Genomic DNA, 20,690 nt, shown 5'->3' on the forward strand with positions numbered 1-20,690 from the left:
AAACTGAAGATCTCGTTCAAAGCTGTGTACTACTCCCTTCACAGAACAGCGCAAACTGCCTCTAACCAGAATAGAAAGAGGAGTGGGAGGCCCGGTGTGTATATACATTTGTTACTGCTCGACTAAAACAATCTTGGTTGACCAACAGCCTAACGAACAAAGAATCAACCAATCGACTAATTAAGGTCAGCCCTAAATCAGCTTAGTTTTTTTTGCAACTTATTTGTTGAACAATGTTTGATGTTTTGTTGCCTCTAGGCCAATTCAGAATGATAACATTTTTACTGATGGTCTTTGTTTTTCTTTCCGCTTGCATTTTGTATTTTCATTTTGATGTGTGTATTTTCTGTAATTGATGTAATTCAGGGCTCATTTGTAAAAGAGACCTTGGTCTCAGGATGACTCCCTGATAAAATAAAGGTTAAATTAAAAAAATATATTGAAATGATTTTACTTCATTGTAACATTGACCACATACAGTGCCTTTGGAAAGTATTCAGACCCCTTGACTTTTTCCACATTTTGTTACGTTACAGCCCCTTACGCTAAAATAGATTAAATCGTTTTTTCCCCCTCATCAATCTACACACACACAATAACCCATGATGACAAAGCACATTTAAATATAACATTCACATAAGTATTCAGACCCTTTACTCAGTACTTTGTTGAAGCACTTTCGGCAGCAAGAACAGCATCGAGTCTTCTTGCATATGACTTTACACTTGTATCTCTGCAGATCCTCTCAAGCTCTGTCAGGTTGGATGGGGTGCGTCTTTGCACAGCGATTGTCAGGTCTCTCCAGAGATGTTCGATCGGGTTCAAGTCCGTGCTCTGGCTGGGCCGCTCATGGACATTCAGAGACTTATCCCGAAGCCACTCCTGTGTTGTCTTGGCTGTGTGCTTAGGGTCATTGTCCTGTTGGAAGCTGAACCTTCACCCCAGTCTGAGGTCTGGAGCAGGTCTTCATCAAGGAACTCTGTACTTTGCTCCATTCATTTTGCCCTCGAACCTGACTAATCTCCCAGTCCCTGCCGCTGAAAAACATCCCCACAGCATGATGCTGCCACCACCATGCTTCACCGTAGGGATAGTGACAGGTTTCTTCCAGACATGACGCTTGGAATTCAAGCCAAAGTGTTCAATCTTGGATTCATCAGACCAGAGAATCTTGTTTCTCATGGTCTGAGAGTCTTTAGGTGCCTTTTGGCAAACTCCATAAGGGCTGTCATGTGCCTTTTACTGAGGAGTGGCTTCCATCTGGCCACTGTACCATAAAGGCCTGATTGGTGGAGTGCTGCAGAGATGGTTGCCCTTCTGGAAGGTTCTCCCATCTCCACAGAGTAGCTCTGTCAGAGTGACCATCTGGTTCTTGGTTACCTCCCTGACCAAGATCCTTCTCCTCCGATTGCTCAGTTTGGCTGGGCGGCCGGCTCTCGGAAGAGTCTTGGTGGTTCCAAACTTCTTCCATTTAAAAATGATGGAGGCCACTGTGTTCTTGGGGATCTTCAATGCTGCAGAAATGTTTCGGTACCCTTCCCCAGATCCTGGGGAATCCTGTCTCTGAGCTCTCGGACAATTCCTTTGACCTCATGGCTTGTTTTTGCTCTGACATGCACTGTCTACTGTGGGACCTTATATAGACAGGTGTGTGTCTTTCCAAATCATGTCCAATCAATTGAATTTACCACAGGTGGACTCCAATCAAGTTGTAGAAACATCAAGGATGATCAATGGAAACAGGATGCACCTGAGCTCAATTTCTGTTTTTTATTTTAAATAAATTTGGTTTTCGCTTCGTCATTATGGGGTATTGTTTATAGATTGCTCAGGATTTAAAAATGGTTTTTAATCCATTTTAGAATAAGGCTGTAACGTAAGAAATGTGGAAAAGGTCAAGGGGTCTGAATACTGTCCGAAGGCACTGTAGCAGTATAAACACTGGTCTAGGATAGCTCACTAACCCAAGATAAATGTCAGCTGTTATAAAACACAAGTAAAAATGCAATAACTAACAGATAGTGACAAAATGACAAACTGGATATACAGGTAACTGCCAAAATAAAGGAAACACTTGAGTAAATGAGGGATACAAAGTATATTGTAAGCAGCTGCTTCCATACAGGTGTGGTTCCTGAGTTAATTAAGCATTTAACATCCTATCATGCTTAGGTTAGGATCTTGTATAAAAATGCACAGTTGCCCATTATTTTGGCTACCATGGCTAGAAGAGATCTGTTATTTTGAAGGAGGGGTCTCAAAGGAGCATAGGGGGTTTAAAAGGTGTGTGTGAACACTTATGGGAGATTCTGGTGCGGCGCTTGAGACAACGTTTTCCACCACCATCAATGATGGAAATTATTGTGGAAGAATGGTGTCGCATCTCTCCAAAAGTGTTTCAGACACTTGTAGACTCTATGCCAAGGCACAGTGAAGCTTTCTGGCTCATGGTGGCCCAACACCCTATTAAGATACTTTATATTGGTGTTTCCTTTATTTTGGCCCTTACCTGTATGTTCCAGAGTCACTTTGGTATTTGGAGGGATTCTGCTTTGCTTGTTTTACCTTTTTTGTCTGTGAGAGTGTGTGAAGACATACACCAGTTTGAGGAAGTACGGTTGACCTCAGGAAACGGCACTAGTTTGGCCTGCTTTGGTCTGGTTTGGGATGCTGTCTGAGAAACAAGTACTGGTTTACCCAGGTGTGTTTTACTGTGTGTGGGAAGGAAGACAGTAGGGCAGGTACTCACAGTGTCAGGGTCTCTCTGCTGCTCCAGGAAGGCAGAGAACTCCACCAGTCTGAGTTTGGTGGTCCCGATGGAGCGTCCCTGCCAGGCCGGGGCTGTAGCCGTGGGGGGCTCGTACGCTGGGGGATTACACACAACACTGTCACCTCACTATCCACCGTTTACTGACACTAGGCAATCCAAGATGGCGTAGCAGTGCAGACGTGTTTTGTCATTGTCCTGTGTAAAAAAACAACAACATTCTTTTGTATATATTTCAATATAATAAATCTCTTTTTCCATTTTTAAATTAAATATACCTTCCGGCAACCCGCCTCACCCAATGTGATACGGATCTGCTATTTTTAGACCTTATAACTAGAACCTCCATCAGATGCTAACCAGCTAATTAGCTACTAGCTATTTAGTCATTGTTAGCCACTGCTAGCGGCCTTTACCCTTAGCTCAGACACTAGCCACTTTTAGCCTGGATAATACCCACCAGTCTGCATAGCGCGATATCAATCCTGAGCATATCAGACTGCTTTTCTCCACTACATCACCAGATTCCTGCCGTAAGCTCTGGACCATTACTCCAGATCATCGCAGCTAGCTGCTACTGAGTGTCCCAGCCCCGAAGCTGCCATAGTAATTCCGTCCGATGTGCCCTCAACCGGCCTTTGTTGGACGTCGGTGAAGACGCTTCTGCTAGCCCCGACCTGCTAACTTTATGAACGCCGTGTCCCCCGCTTGCTAGCGTAGTAACGACTACCTAACGGCTTCCCTGTTTCATCTATTGCTGTTCACTGGACCCTATGATCACTTGGCTACATAGCTGATGCCTGCTGGACTGTTCATTAATCACGGTACTCCATTTTTGTTTATTTTGTTTATCTGTCGGCCCCAGCCTCGAACTCAGGCCCTGTGTGTAGTTAACTGACCCTCTCTGCCCATTCATCGCCATTTTACCTGTTGTTGTTGTCTTAGCTGTTTAGCTGTTGTTGTCTTAGCTAGCTCTCCCAATCAACACCTGTGATTGCTTTATGCCTCGCTTTATGTCTCTCTCTAATGTCAATATGCCTTGTATACTGTTGTTTAGGGTAGTTATCATTGTTTTATTTTACTGCGGAGCCCCTAGCCCCAGTCAACATGCCTCAGATACCTCTTTTGTCCCACCTCCCACACATGCGGTGACCTAACCTAGCATAACTAGTGCCTCCAGAGATGCAATCTCTCTTATCGTCAATCAGTGCCTAGGTTTACCTCCACTGTACCCGCACCCTACCATACTCTTGTATGTACATTATTCCCTGAATCTATTCTACTACGCCCAGAAATCTGCTCCTTTAATTCTCTGCCCCCAACGCACCAGACGACCAGTTTTGATAGCCTTTAGCCGTACCCTCATCCTACTCCTCCTCTGTTCCTTGGGTGATGTAGAGGTTAACCCAGGCTTTGTGTATCCCCAGGCGCTCTCATTTGTTGACTTCTGTAACTGTAAAAGCCTTGGTTTCATGCATGTTAACATAATTTTGTTTTACTCACTGCTTTAGCACACTCTGCCAACACTGATGTCCTTGCCATGTCTGAATCCTGGCTTAGGAAGACCACCAAAAATTTGGAGATTTCCATCCCCCGTCAAGATAGAACTGCCAAACGGGGAGGACTTGCAATCTATTGCCGCTTGTTATAGACCCCCCCCCCTACAGCTCCCAGCTCTGCCCTGGACACCATATGTGAATTGATTGCCTCCCATCTATCGTCAGAGTTCGTTCTGTTAGGTGACCTAAACTGGGATATGCTTAACACCCCGGCAGTCCTACAATCTAAGCTAGATGCCCTCAAACTCACACAAATTATCAAGGAACCCACCAGGTACAACCCTAAATCCGTAAACATGGGCACCCTCATAGATATTATCCTGACCAACTTGCCCTCCAAATACACCTCTGCTGTTTTCAATCAGGATCTCAGCGATCACTGCCTCATTGCCTGCATCAGTTATGGGTCCGTGGTCAAGCGACCACCCCTTCACTGTCAAACACTCCCTAAAAACACTTCTGCAAGCAGGCCTTTCTAATCGACCTGGCCCGGGTATCCTGGAAGGATATTGACCTCATCCCATCAGTAGAAGATGCCTGGATGTTCTTTAAAAGTAATTTCCTCACCATCTTAAATAAGCATGCCCCTTTCAAAAAATGTAGAACTAAGAACAGATATAGCCCTTGGTTCACTCCAGACCTAACTGCCCTCGACCAGCACAAAAACATCCTGTGCCGTACTGCACTAGCATCGAATAGTCCCCGCGATATGCAACTTTTCAGGAAAGTCAGGAACCAATACACACAGTCAGTTGGGAAAGCAAAGGCTAGCATTTTTCAAACAGAAATTTGCATCCTGTAGCTCTAACTCCAAAGAGTTCTGGGACACTGTAATGTCCATGGAGAATAAGAGCACCTCCTTCCAGCTGCCCACTGCAGTGAGGCTAGGAAACATTGTCACCACCAATAAATCCATGATAATCGAGAATTTCAACAAGCATTTCTCTATGGCTGGCCATGCTTTCCTCCTGGCTACCCCAACCCTGGCCAACAGCACCGCACCCCCCGCAGCTACTTGCCCAAGCCTCCCCAGCTTCTCCTTCACCCAAATCCAGATAGCAGATGTTCTGAAAGAGCTGCAAAACCTGGACCCCTATAAATCAGCTGGGCTAGACAATCTGGACCCTCTCTTTCTAAAAAATATCCGCAGCCATTGTTGCAACCCCTATAACTAGTCTGTTCAACCTCTCTTTCGTATCGTCCGAGATTCCTAAAGATTGGAAAGCTGCCGCGGTCATCCCCCTCTTCAAAAGGGGGAGACACTCTAGACCCAAACTGTTACAGACCTATATCCAAGTTAACAAATACAGTGGGGCAAAAAAGTATTTAGTCAGCCACCAATTGTGCAAGTTCTCCCACTTAAAAAGATGAGGCCTGTAATTTTCATCATAGGTACATTTCAACTATGACTGACAAAATGAGAAAAAATTATCCAGAAAATCACATTGTAGGATTTTTTATGAATTTATTTGCAAATTATGGTGGAAAATAAGTATTTGGTCACCTACAAACAAGCAAGATTTCTGGCTCTCACAGACCTGTAACTTCTTCTTTAAGAGGCTCCTCTGTCCTCCACTCGTTACCTGTATTAATGGCATACTGTCAATCACAGTATTCTTATCGGCAGACTCAATAGCCTTGGTTTCTCAAATGACTGCCTCGCCTGGTTCACCAACTTCTTCTCAGATAGAGTTCAGTGTGTCAAATCGGAGGGCCTGTTGTTCGGACCTCTGGCAGTCTCTATGGGGGTGCCTCTTTTCTCTGTATATATCAATCATGTCGCTCTTGCTGCGGATGATTCTTTGATCCACCTCTACGCAGACGACACCATTCTGTATACATCTGGCCCTTCTTTGGACACTGTGTTAACAAACCTCCAAACGAGCTTCAACGCCATACAACACTCCTTCCGTGGCCTCCAACTGCTCTTAAACGCTAGTAAAAGTAAGTGCATGCCCTTCAACCGATCGCTGCCCGCACCCGCCCGCCCGAGTAGCATCACTACTCTGGACGGTTCTGACTTAGAATATGTGGAACACTACAAATACCTAGGTGTCTGGCTAGACTGTAAACTCTCCTTCCAGGATCATATTAAGCATCTCCAATTCAAAATGAAATATAGAATCGGCTTCCTATTTCGCAACAAAGCCTCCTTCACTCACGCTGCCAAACATTCCCTCGTAAAACTGACTATCCTACCGATCCTCGACTTTGGCGATGTCAATTACAAAATAGCCTCCAACACTCTACTCAGCAAACTGTCTATCACAGTGCCATCCGTTTTGTCACCAAAACTCCATATACCACCCACCACTGCGACCTGTATGCTCTCGTCGGCTGGCCCTCGCTACATATTCATCGCCAGACCCACTGGCTCCGGGTCATCTATACGTCTTTGCTAGGTAAAGCTCCGCCTTATCTCAGCTCACTGGTCACCATAACAACACCTACCCGTAGCACGCGCTCCAGCAGGTAAATCTCACTGGTCATCCCCAAAGCCAACACCTCTTTGGCCGCGTTTGCTTCCAGTTCTCTGCTGCCAATGACTGGAACGAATTGCAAAAATTGCTGAAGTTGGAGACTTATATCTCCCTCACTAACTTTAAACATCAGCCATCTGAGCAGCATTCCGATCGCTGCAGCTGTACACAGCTCATCCAACTACCTACCTCATCCCCATATTGTTTTTATTAACTTTTTTGCTCTTTTGCAAACCAGTTTTTCTATTTGCACATCATCATCTGCACATCTATCACTCCAGTGTTAATTTGCTAAATCGTAATTACTTTGCTACTATTGGCCTATTTATTGCCTTACCTCCTTACTCCATTTGCACACACTGTATATAGATTTTCTATTGTGTTATTGACTGAACATTTGTTTATCCCATGTGTAACTCTGTGTTGTTGTTTTTTGTCGCACTGCTTTGCTTTATCTTGGCCAGGTCGCAGTTGTAAATGAGAACTTGTTCTCAACTGGCCTACCTGGTTAAATACACTCACTAACATGATACCCATTAGCTATATCACTAGTAGCATTAGCCATGTAACAGTATTAATGGCCTGGTAATAGGTGCCATTGGAGTTTTGTTTGAGCGTTGGCCTCAGATAAAGTGAAATGAGCTGATAGAAATAGGATGGACAGGGTAAAAGGGCACCCTCACGTGAGATGGTAGTCGTTACAGCTGTCTGGCTGGGGTAGGCCTGCTGGGAAAATGGCTTAATGCTGAAGATAAAAAGACAGAATTACGAAGTTGACCTGGTTATTGTAATAATACAAAAAATGAACTAGGTAGATAAGTTATGAAATCGAGCTAACAAATGAGTTAAGTTATTACTTCATCATCTTATATCGTCAATAACAAGACAGACACATTAGGACGACTTACTCTTGTGAGGATCCAGGCTGGCCAGTGGATATCATACCCTGCCAAAACTAGGGAAGAGTAAATGAATGGACAATCAGGACAGCACAATGCACATCAAGTCAATTGTTACGAAATATGTGGGTTTAGTGAGGGGTGTCTTACCCCTGTCGCCCCAGGGAAGGTGGGTCTTGGGAGGCCCAGCTTGTTGTGGATGGCAGTGGCAGAGACAATCTGAGCCGAGGACATGGAGGCCATACTCTGCAGTGCCTTGTCTTTCACACTCTGGTCCTTCAGCAGAACACAACACAATGACTCAGAGTGGTGGGACAAAGAACAAGCAACAACAACCAAACAAACACACACACCCACACACATATATAGACAACCTCACACACACACACACAAGGCCGCCTATTTGCCTGGAAAATATGTGCCTTTAAGAGTACAGAATTCTATTGCTCTTCATTTTTCTCTGAGACTGGTGAATAAAAACACAGAACACCCATTGTGTTGTTATTGAGTCTTGAATTGAATACCTAACCATTTAAATTAGTTTTTCTTCTAAGGACAGAGCTTGTCTTGTATGAAAAAACAGTACATTACCCAAACAGATTGTCACAAGTGGCGCAACTAAGCGCTGGATTTAATCTGTATTGCGGAAGATCCAAGTTAAAATTCAACGGTAATTTCTGATTGAGCTGACATTGGCAGCGTTTACTGCAGTCTCCAAGAACGTTTCAACATTGCCTTTAAATTTCAATCGAGCTATAACGCGGATACAGATTGAATCCAGCCCTAAGTGATTGAAAGAATCCCACAACCAAGGACATCAGGGCAAGATTCTAGTGTATGCTGAACATTGGAAAGAAAGCACTCCAGTGCTTGAGTTCTCTGTAGAGAAGTGGCATCTGTGAACATTTTATAAGTCGGACATTTTAATAAAATTTATGAAAAACATACAGTATCAGTAAAAGGTTTGGACATACGGTTGAAGTCGGAAGTTTACATGCACTTAGGTTGGAGTCATTAAAACTCGTTTTTCAACCACTCCACATATTTCTTGTTAACAAACTATAGTTTGGCAAGTCAGTTAAGACATCTACTTTGTGCATGACACAAGTAATTTTTCCAACAATTGTTTACAGACAGATTATTTCACTTATAATTCACTGTATCACAATTCCAGTGGGTCAGAAGTTTACATACAATAGGTTGACTGTGCCTTTAAACAGCTTGGAAGATTCCAAAGATGTCATGGCTTCTGATAGGCTAATTGACATAATTTGAGTCAATTTGAGGTTTACCTGTGGATGTATTTCAAGGCCTACCTTCAAACTCAGTGCCTCTTTGCTTGACATCATGGGAAAATCAAAAGAAATCAGCCAAGACCTCAGAAGAAAATTGTAGACCTCCACAAGTCTGGTTCATCCTTGGGAGCAATTTCCAAATGCCTGAAGGTACCACGTTCATCTGTACAAACAATAGTACGCAAGTATAAACACTATAGGACTACACAGCCGGCATACCGCTCAGGAAGGACACGCGTTCTGTCTCCTAGAGATGAACATACTTTGGTGTGAAACTGCAAATCAATCCCAGAACAACAGCAAAGGACCTTGTGAAGATGCTTTAGGAAACAGGTACAATATCCACAGTACTATATCCACAGTAAAACAAGTCCTATATCGACATAACCTGAAAGGCCGCTCAGCAAGGAAGAAGCCACTGCTCCAAAACCGGCATTAAAAAAACAGACTATGGTTTGCAACTGCACATAGGGACAAAGATCTTACTTTTTGGAGAAATGTCCTCTGGTCTGATGAAACAAAAATAGAACTGTTTGGCCATAATGACCACCGTTATGGTTGGAGGAAAAAGGGGGAGGCTTGCAAGCCGAAGAACAACATCCCAACTGAAGCATGGGGGTGGCAGCATCATGTTGTGGGGGTGCTTTGCTGCAGTAGGGACTGGTGCACTTCACAAAATAGATGGCATCATGAGGTAGGAAAATTATGTGGATATATTGAAGCAGCATCTCAAGACATCAGTCAGGAAGTTAAAGCTTGGTCGCAAATGGGTCTTCCAAATGGACTATGACCGCAAGCATACTTCCAAAGTTGTGGCAAAATGGCTTAAGGACAACAAAGTCAAGGTATTAGACTGGCTATCACAATACCCTGACCTCAATCCCATAGAAAATTTGTGGGGAGAACTGAAAAAGTGTGTGCGAGCAAGGAGGCTTACAAACCTGATTCAGTTACACCAGCTCTGTCAGGAGGAATAGGCCAAAATTCACATAACCTACTGTGGAAAGCTTGTGGAAGGCTACCCGAAAAGTTTGATCCAAGTTAAACAATTTAAAGGCAATGCTACCAAAATAACTAATTGAGTGTATGACTGGGAATGTGATGAAAGAAATAAAAGCTGAATTATATCATTCTCTCTACTATTATTCTGACATTTCACATTTTTTAAGTAAATTGGTGATCCTAACTGACCCAAGACAGGGAATTTTTACTTGGATTAAATGTCAGGAATTGTGAAAAACTGAGTTCAAATGTATTTGGCTAAGGTGTATGTGAACTTCTGACTTCAACTGTACCTACTTATTCAAGGGTTTTTCTTTATTTTTACTATTTTATACATTGTAGAATAATAGTGAAGACATCAAACCAATTAAATAACACGTATGGAATCAGGTAGTAACCGAGAAAGTGTTAAACAAATCAAAATAGATTTTAGATTCTTCAAACTAGCCACCCTTTGCTTTGATGACAGCTTTGCACACTCTTGGCATTCTCTCAACCAGCTTCATGAGGAATGCTTTTCCAACAATCTTGAAGGAATTCCCACATATGCTGAGCACTTGATGGATGCTTTTCCTTCACTCTGTGGTCCTTTACTCTGAGGTCAGGTGATTGTGGAGGCCAGGTAATCTGATGCAGCACTCCATCACTCTCCTTGGCCAAATAGGCCTTAAACAGCCTGGAGGTGTGTTTACGGTCATTGTCCCATTGAAAAACAAATGATAGTCCCACTAAGCGCAAACCAGATGGGATGGCGTATCACTGCAGAATGTTGTGGCAGCCATGCTGGTTAAGAGTGCCTTGAATTCTAAATAAATCACAAACAGTGTCACCAGAAAAGCACCCCCACACCATCACACCTCCTCCTCCATGCTTCACAGTGGGAACCACACATGCAGAGATCATCCGTTCACCTACTCTGCGTCTCACAAAGACATGGCAGATGTAATCAAAAATCTCAAATTTGGACTCATCAGACCAAAGGACAGATTTCCACCAGTCTGTTGTCCATTGCTCATGTTTCTTGGCCCAAGCAAGTCTCTTTTTATTATTGGTGTCCTTTAGTAGTGGTTTCTTTGCAGCAATTCGACCATGAAGGCCTGATTCACAGTCTCCTCTGAACAGCTGATGTTGAGATGTGTCTGTTACTTGAACTCTGAAGCATTTATTTGGGCTGCAATCTGAGGTGCAGTTAACTCTAATGAACTTATCCTCTGCAGCAGACGTAACTCTGGGTCTTCCTTTCCTGTGACGGTCCTCATGAGAGCCAGTTTCATCATAGTGCTTGATGGTTTTTGTGACTACGCTTGAAGAAACTTTCAAAGTTCTTCAAATGTTCCGTACTGACTGACCATCATGTCTTAAAGTAATGATGCTTTGTTATTTCTCTTTGCTTATTTGAGCTGTTTTTGCCATGATATGGACTTTTATATGGAGTCTTTTACCAAATAGGGCTATCTTCTGTATACCACCCCTACCTTGTCACAACACAATTGATTAGCTCAAATGCATTATGCATTATTCTACAAATAAACTTTTAACAAGGCACACCTGTTAATTGAAATGCAATCCAGGTGACTACCTCATGAAACTGGTTGAGAGAATTCCAAGAGAGTGCAAAGCTGTCATCAAGGAAAAAGGTGGCTACTTTGAAGAATCTTGTTTTACACTTTTTTGGTTACAACATGATTCCAAAATGTGTTATTTCATAGTTTTGATATATTCACTATTATTCTACAATGTAGAAAATAGTCAAAATAAAGAAAAACCCTGGAATGAGTAAGTGTGTCCAAACTTTTGACCTGTACTGTATGTATTTGTGTAAGCGTGGGTTAATGGATTGCTTCACTGCCATTTGAATGAAAGAAGCCTTGGGAGAAGATGAGCATGCTGGCAATGATGATGCACTGAGATGGAGCATACGCAGTAGCTGCTGGTGATAGATACACACAGGACATACATTACATAGTACATAGGCCTTCCGCAGCAGAACACTATGGATCTAAGAGCAGGGACACCTTCACATCAACCTATACAGACGGGCCTGAAGCACAGCTAATAGTACAGTATATTGAGGGTGGTACTTACCATACATGTGACCTGAATGCAAAGAGATGAGTGGTTTTACTCTAACAGGCCACTTATCACCTGTATACTTCACTATTTGGACAAGACTAACTAGTGTCTGTATTACAACATAGGATGATGATAATGTTCAGATAGTTAGAGATTAAATGGGAGGTATTGACAGTGGTATATAAAGCATGACCTTGCAAACATAGGCCATGCAAGCCGAACCTGCACGAACAGCTTCAGTGTTAAATGATAATAAGGTCATAACTTCTGGCTGGCTGCTAGCTCAACTACTGTACAATCAACAGCGAACACATCTTGGCAGTACGCTGCCTGAATTTGCTGTCAGTAGCTTGCCGTCTTAACATCATGCACTGAGAATATTGTGCAATCTATTTTCGGAATCAATATTTATATATCTAAAAATATCTATATATCTAAAAATATATATATTTCAGTATTTTCTTGCAAGTTGACGGAAGAGATTTGCATTGTACAACACTGTTTAATAATAAATCCTTGATCAGTGACAAAGAGTGAAGAACTATTACATTGCAAAGACAGTTCAGTTCCGCTATTATTTTGTTAGTTATAGGAAGCAATAAGAAACAGAGCAGAACACGGGGAAGTCTGGGACTAGCCCATCGAATGCTAAACAGGAATATCAGATGTGAGGAATCTTAGATGCATCCCACCTGTCACCACGGCAACAGAAACAGGAAGCTACACAAACAGTGCAGTAGGCAGTAGCTCTTACCTTTAGCTTGGTGTGAAACTCCCGAGATTTCCGTCTGGCAAGAACCTGAATGTGACTGGAGACCTGTTGGGAGGGAGACAAGGGAACAGACTGTTACCATGGAGATGAAAATAAAGCGGGCCTAACCCCGCCACTGGGGGCACACACTCCTCCCTTGACAACTGCTGCCAGCGCCCTGTATCCCTCCACCTTTCTCTCTGGCTAAGATTCAACAGTGAAAAAACACCTGTGGTCTTTTGACATCAAGTGTTATGCATCATGCAAAATCATTCTTCAATAGGAGACCTGTTTTGATTCTATGCATAGCCACACAGCTCAAAGTGTCTGAGTTCAGCCTGTGGTGTCAGATGACCTGCATTCCAGCACCCTCTAAGGGCTGCACAGAAAATGGCAATGTGTGTACATCAGGGATTGGACAGTGAGTGAGTATACCTCAGGGATTGGACAGTGAGTGAGTATGTACATCAGGTATTGGACAGTGAGTGAGTACTTCAGGGATTGGACAGTGAGTGGTTCAGGTTTCATTACACAGTGCACAGCATATCTGAGTCAGTGTTTCCCCTATATTCATTTAGCAGCGGAGTGCAGCCATTGCTAAATCGTTGCCGCCACGCCAGAAAATGTGTTAAATGTTTTAAGTAATACTAATTATACATATATATGGAGATAGAGAGAGAGAAAGAAAAACTAGGGTGGGTAAAACATTTTCAGTGTAAACTGAAATGTGTAGAATTGCAGGAAATTAGTTTTAAAATGGCAACATTTTGTCTCTGTGGCCAAGAGGAAGGACTCTGATATTTTGAGTTCGGAGACCACGCCATTGGCCACGTCCATACCACTCTCCCCCACTTGCCACAAAAAAACAAAAAGTGAAAACTCATATGGGAAAGGCAGTCCTCTTACCTGCTTTCTTGTCCTTGTCTTTCCCGTTCTTAGTTTGATGTATCTTGCTATCAATTCATTGCGACCTGAGGGAAGAAACAAAGCACTAAGACAGCAGTCTGGGTGTGTAGGTAGTGGCCCCCTGACTTTTGTGTCCACTCTAGACAGGTGGGTATATGTGGAGGGGGCCTGGTGGGGGAGACTAACCCTAACCCTAGTTCACTTGGAGGGGACCATTGTGTTAAGGCCACACGGACAGGCGGACAACATGTGACCTCGGCCGAACAAACAGCATCTGGGGGATTTAGTGGTGTGACCCTACTCACAGCAGGCCCGCACTGTAATCTCCCGCCGCCCATGCTGGGGCCTCCCACCTCTCAATCGTGTACACATAACATGACAATATGGGCATTCATGCAGACGCCCAATCCCCAGATCAAAGGCCGCAAAACGGCCAGCTGTAAGCATGCTTACTGCTGAATAATTCATTCTTTTCACCAGCTTGCAAACACGCTCAGCAGGACTTGGCAGGCGCGCTAAACAAGAGAGAGGGAGAGAGAGGGTGAAGGAAAGAGTGAGAGAAGGAGGGAGAGAGCGAGAGGGAGGGATGGAGGGAGGGAAGGAGAAAGAGAAGATTAAAGACCCTCAACCTAACAGACGAAACCAAGAAAATCCCTCCCCCATGATACTCATAAGATAGCCCACTATGAGTTGAGTAAGCTAATCTTTATTTTCAAAGCTAGACAAAAAGATTGCACTGCCAGAAGAGAGCCAAGACAGAGAAGGTTCTGCACTGATGGACATTATTATAGTCAAACGTTTCAGAGGTAACACTGCTCTATTTCACTCAGCTTTTTTCTGAAACCTTGTTCAAAATCAGGTCCATCACAAATCCCTGCTGTGCTTGTTTTCTCTGTAAAACCAGCTAATTAATGTCATTACTGCATGTGAAACATACATTCAAATTTGTTTTCTCTGAAAACACTTAGAAGAAACAAATACACATCTTATTCAAATGCTTTGCAAATCCTTCAAGCAAATATCAACTAGACAATATCTCCTTTCATTATCCCTCAAAAGCAGGAAAAATGGTGGGGAACATATTGGAGCCTATTACTAGCAGTGTTAGACCAGAATACAATGGACGTCTACAGGGAGTACTGTCAAGGTGTGACGTTTAAACATCTAAACCAATTTGGGATCGTTAACATTTTGAAAAAATCCCTAACTGAAAACGTTTATTAAATTAAAATCACAGTGCAGTCATCACCAGGCTACCACTAACAGATTGGTCCCGATCATTTTTTTAACCAGGTAGGCAAGTTGAGAACAAGTTCTCATTTACAATTATGACCTGGCCAAGCTAAAGCAAAGCAGTTCGACACATACAACAACACAGAGTTACACATGGAGTAAAACAAACATAGAGTCAATAATACAGTAGAAAAATAAGTCTATATACAATGTGAGCAAATGAGGTGAGATGGGAGGTAAAGGCAAAAAAAGGCCATGGTGGCGAAGTAAATACAATATAGCAAGTAAAACACTGAAATGGTAGATTTGCAGTGGAAGAATGTGCAAAGTAGAAATAGAAATAATGGGGTGCAAAGGAGCAAAATAAATAAATAAATACAGTAGGGGAAGAGGTAGTTGTTTGGGCTAAATTATAGATGGGCTATGTACAGGTGCAGTAATCTGTGAGCTGCTCTGACAGCTGGTGCTTAAAGCTAGTGAGGGAGAAAAGTGTTTCCAGTTTCAGAGATTTTTGTAGTTCATTCCAGTTATTGGCAGCAGAGAACTGGAAGGAGAGGCGGCCAAAGGAGGAATTGGATTTGGGGGTGACCAACGCGCGTGCTCCAGGTGGGTGCTGCTGTCGTGACCAGCGAGCTGAGATAAGGGGGGACTTTACCTAGCAGGGTCTTGTAGATGACCTGCAAAACAACGTTTTTAACAAAAACCGTGATGGCGCTGATGGAGAAATTGTACAATGATTGCTCTGCAAGTACAAAGTGCAAGCTCTCAAACACCATACGTGGCATGACGTCGATGAACATGCTGTCATACATCACTGTGTAGTAGGATTTAATCTTCAATCAGAGGCACACAACAGAGAACCTAACACGCCGTCTGGATGATATACGATTAAGACTATCCTACCAACGGGACAATAAAAACTGTAATATTTTATGTTTCACCGAGTCGTGGCTAAACGACGACACAGATAATATAGAGCTGACTGGCTTCTCTGTGCATCAGCAGGACAGAGCAGCTGTCAATAACTGCTGGTGCACGAAGTCTAATATTAAAGAAGTCTCGAGGTATTGCTCACCTCAAATAGAATACCTAATGATAAGCTATCATTAGGTATTCATTAGGCCACACGAGCCGTCTATTTACCACCACAAACCGATGATTAGCACTAAGACCGCACTCAACGAGCTGTATAAGGCCATAAGCAAACGAGAAAATGCTCAAGCAGAAGTAGTGCTCCTAGTGGCCAGGGACTTTAATGCAGGCAAACTTAAATCTGTTATACCTCATTTCTACCAGTATGTCAAATGTGCAACCAGAGGAAAAAAAACGCAACCACCTTTACTCCACACACAGAGACACATACAAAGCTCTCCCTTGTCCTCCATATGGCAAATCTGACCATAATATCCTCCTGATTCCTGCTTACAACCAAAAACTAAAACAGGAAGTACCAGTGACTCGCTCAATACGGAAGTGGTCAGATGACGCGGATGTTACGCTACAGGACTGTTTTGCTAACACAGACTGGAACATATTCTGGGATTCATCCAATGGCACTGAGGAGTATACCACCTCAGTCACTGGCTTCATCAATAAGTGCGTCGACGACGTCATCCCCACAGTGACCGTACGTACATATCCGAACCAGAAGCCATAGATTACAGACAACATTCGCACCGAGCTAAAGGCTAGAGCTGCCGTTTTCAAGGAGCGGGACACTAATCCAGATGCTTACAAGAAATCCTGCTATATCCTCAGACAAACCATCAAACAGGCAAAGCGTCAATACAGGACTAAGATTGAATCCTACTACACCGGCTCTGACTCTTGTCGGATGTGGCAAGGCTTGAAAACTATTACGGACTACAAAAGGAAACCCAGCCATGAGCTGCCCAGTGACGCAAGCCTGCCAGGCGAGCTAAACGCCTTTTATGCTCGCTTCGAGGCAAGCAACACTGAAGTATGCATGAGAGCACCAGCTGTTCCGGACAGCTGTGTGATCACGCTCCCCGTAGCCAATGTGAGCAATACCTTTAAACAGGTCAACATTCACAAAGCCAAGGGGCCAGACGGATTACCAGGACGTGTACTCAAAGCATGCATGGATCAACTGGCAAGTGTCTTCACTGATATTTTCAACCTCTCCCTGACCGAGTCTGTAATACCTACATGTTTCAAACATACCACCATAGTGACCAAGAAAGCAAAAGTAACCTGCCTAAATGATTACCGCCCCGTTGCACTCATGTCGGTAGCCATCAAGTGCTTTGAAAAGATGGTCATGGCTCACATCAAAACCATCATGTAGAAACCCTAGACCCACTCCAATTTGCATACTGCCCCACAGTCACATTCATACAGTCGCACTCCACACGGCCCTTTCCCACCTGGACAAAAGGAACACCTATGTGAGAATGCTGTTCATTGACTACAGCTCAGCATTCAACACCATATTACCCACATAACTCATCATTAAGCTAAGGACCCTGGGACTAAACACCTCCCTTTGCAACTGGATCCTGGACTTCCTGACGGCCTGCCCCCAAGTGGTAAGGATAGGCAACAACACATCTGCCACGCTGATCCTCAACACTGGGGCCCCTAAGGGGTGCACGCTTAGTCCCCTCCTGTACTCCCTGTTCACCCACCACAAGGTTGCCAAGCACGACTCTAACACCATCATTAAGTTTGCTGATGACACAACAGTACTAGGCCTGATCACCGTCAACAATGAGACAGTCTATAGGGAGGTCAGAGACCTGGCAGTGTGGTGCCAGGACAACAACCTCTCTCTCAATGTGAGCAAGACAAAGGAGCTGATCGTGGACTATAGGAAAAGGAAGACCAAACAGGAAATAGAAAAGGAGGGCCAATCACCAACGAAGTATCATGGTCCAAACACACCAAGACAGTTGGGAAGAGGGCACGACAACACCTTTCCCCCCCTCAGGAGAAAATATTTGACATGGGTCCCCAGATCCCCAAGTTTTACAGCTGTACCATCGAGAGCATCCTGGCCCGTTGCATCACTGCCTGGTATGGCAACTGCTCGGCATCTGTCCGTAAAGCACTACAAAGGGTAGTGCGTACAGCCTAGTACATCACTGGGGCCAAGCTTCCTGACATCCAGGACCTGTATACTAGGCGGTGTCAGAGGAAGGCCCAAAACATTGTCAGAGACTCCAGTCACCCAAGTCATAGACTGTTCTCTCTGCTACCGCACGGCAAGCGGTACCGGAGCTCCAAGTCTAGGACCAAAAAGCTTCTCAGACTGCCCTAAGCCATAAGACTGCTGAACAATTAATCAAATGGCGGCCTGGACTATTTACATTGACAACCACCCCCCCCCCCCCCCTTTGTTTTTACACTGCTGCTACTCGCTGTTTATTACTATAGTTTACTTAGTAAATAATTTCTTAACCTCTTTGGGCTCAAGGGGCAGTATTGAGTAGCCAGATAAAAGGTGCCCATTTGAAAAAGGCCTCGTACTCAATTCTTGCTCGTACAATATGCATATTATTATTACTATTGGATAGAAAACACTCTCTAGTTTCTAAAACCGTTTGAATTATATCTGTGGGTGAAACAGAACTGGACTTAGAGCAATTTTCCTATGTGTATGTCAGAATGCAGAATTTTGCTGGCTGTTCTGAGACCTGTATATTAATTTGCCTGTCCTCTATTGGTTGAGATGCACTGCATACGCCTTCCACTGGGTGTCAGCGAATAGGGAGAGTTGAAATGGAGTTTCTACGTAGGTCCCAAAGGTTATAAATTGCTTGGAACCGAAGTGTCCCATCTTTCCACTCTTCGCTCTGACGCAGGAAGGGTCTTGGCATGTCATTTTAGAAGCTCCCGTATTAGCTCCTAGATATATCCGGCTCTGTTTTTATTCTATATAGGTGTTGAAGACATCGTAATGTTGTTATTTTAAACCGAATTATATCAGTTTATGTCAGTATATTGCGATTTTCGGGTATTTATTTTCGTGACGTTTTAGGAAGTTGGGTATCTCTGGCCCACATGGCTATTGTTTACTGCTAATTGCAACGTTGAAGACGACGTTCTCCAACCTAGCAACGATTATTTTGGACAAAGGACACATTTCCCAAGATTCTGATGGGAGTTCATCTAAAAGTAAGAACTATTTATGCTGATAATTCATTGTTCTGTTGAAAAATGTCAAATGCATAAGACGCCATTTCCTGCAGTGTAGCCTTGTGTTATCGCAGCCTGTATTGCGCAGTAAGGTTCATTTTAAAAATGTAATTCAGCGATTGCATTAAGAACTAATTTGTCTTTCAATTGCTGTCCAACCTGTATTTTTTTTGTCAAGTTTATGAATAGTATTCGATAAGAAAAGGTGCCTTTACAAGATGGCGCCGGTCAGATTGCTTGACGTTATGGACACTATTCTCATTGTCTAAGCACGATTTGTGCCGCTAAATATGCAAATTTTCGAACAAACTCTATATGCATTGTGTAATATGATGTTACAGGACTGTCATCTGAAGAATTCTGAGAAGGTTAGTGAAACAATTAATATATTTTGGTGGTTTATACGTTATAGCTATTTTTGCCTTGAATAAATGCTGTTGTTATGTTTGCTATTGTGCTAAGCTAATATAACGCTATATTGTGTTTTCGCTGTAAAACACTTGATAAATCGGAAATATTGTCTGGAATCACAAGATGCCTGTCTTTCAATTGCTGTACACTATGTATTTTTCAGAAATGTTTTATGATGAGTATTTAGTTATTTGGCGTTGGTGTCTGTAAGTTTTATGGCTGCTTTCGGTGCAATTTCTGACTGTAGCTGCAATGTAAACTATGATTTATACCTGAAATATGCAAATATTTCGAACAAAACATATGCTATACAATAAATATGTTATCAGACTGTCATCTGATGAAGTTGTTTCTTGGTTAGTGGCTATTTATATCTTTATTTGGTCGAATTTGTGATAGCTACTGATGTAGTAAAAAACTGATGGAGTAAAAATAGTGGTGTCTTTTGCTAACGTGGTTAGCTAATAGATTTACATATTGTGTCTTCCCTGTAAAACATTTTAAAAATCGGACATGTTGGCTTGATTCACAAGATGTGTACCTTTCATCTGGTGTCTTGGACTTGTTAATGTGTGAAAGTTAAATATTAAAAAAATATATCTTTTGAATTTCGCGCCCTGCACTTTGAGCTGGCTGTTGTCATAAGTGTACCGACGTCGGGCTTGCACGCCAAACAGGTTAACTCTATATCTTTAACTGCATAGTTGGTTAAGGGCTTGTAAGTAAGCATTTCACGGTAAAGTCTACACCAGTTGTAGTCGGCGCATGTGACAAATACAATTTGATTTGGTATGTAGCCAGGACTGCAGTAGATTGAATTGCATTGCCCCTAGCGGTCATACTGTACAGTATGTAACCATATCTGAATTCGCTTAATTTTATGTTGCTTTTTAATACGTTTAAACGAGAGAAAACCTGGTAGTTTAAAACGTTAAGAAACGTTTGACATTTGTTGCAGCTCTTACTACAGTATAGATTGGAGTTACAAGTTGGAGTTGTGAGTTCAGTGGGTCGACGAGGTAGGGTTGGTGTATGTGTTGGACATGTTTGACAATGTTAGGTTGGAGGTTAAAGCTCTCATTACTCTGGTTTGCCTGATCAGCAGACTGCTGCAATACCACTTGACAGTTGATAGTGTGTGTGGGTAGTTCTGTGT

General features: G+C 43.0%; 1 protein-coding gene across 4 annotated transcripts in view; it reads right to left on the minus strand.

The window, feature by feature from the left end:
* tead1a (TEA domain family member 1a) overlaps positions 1-20,690 on the minus strand; it is a 119,673-nt gene that overhangs the window by 18,849 nt on the left and 80,134 nt on the right. For 2 of the 4 annotated variants that reach the window (XM_055933541.1, XM_055933539.1), the window contains 7 exons: positions 13,733-13,797; positions 12,830-12,892; positions 12,088-12,099; positions 7,856-7,981; positions 7,715-7,761; positions 7,490-7,551; positions 2,750-2,865 (listed from right to left, as the gene is read on the minus strand). In XM_055933541.1, coding sequence (XP_055789516.1) covers positions 2,750-2,865; positions 7,490-7,551; positions 7,715-7,761; positions 7,856-7,981; positions 12,088-12,099; positions 12,830-12,892; positions 13,733-13,797 — 491 coding nt within the window. The remainder of the gene's footprint in view (positions 1-2,749; positions 2,866-7,489; positions 7,552-7,714; positions 7,762-7,855; positions 7,982-12,087; positions 12,100-12,829; positions 12,893-13,732; positions 13,798-20,690) is intronic. The other 2 variants (XM_055933540.1, XM_055933538.1) reach the window with 1 other exon arrangement.

This window comes from Salvelinus fontinalis, chromosome 9 (assembly GCF_029448725.1).
Source record: "Salvelinus fontinalis isolate EN_2023a chromosome 9, ASM2944872v1, whole genome shotgun sequence".
Classification (NCBI taxonomy): Eukaryota; Metazoa; Chordata; class Actinopteri; order Salmoniformes; family Salmonidae; genus Salvelinus; species Salvelinus fontinalis.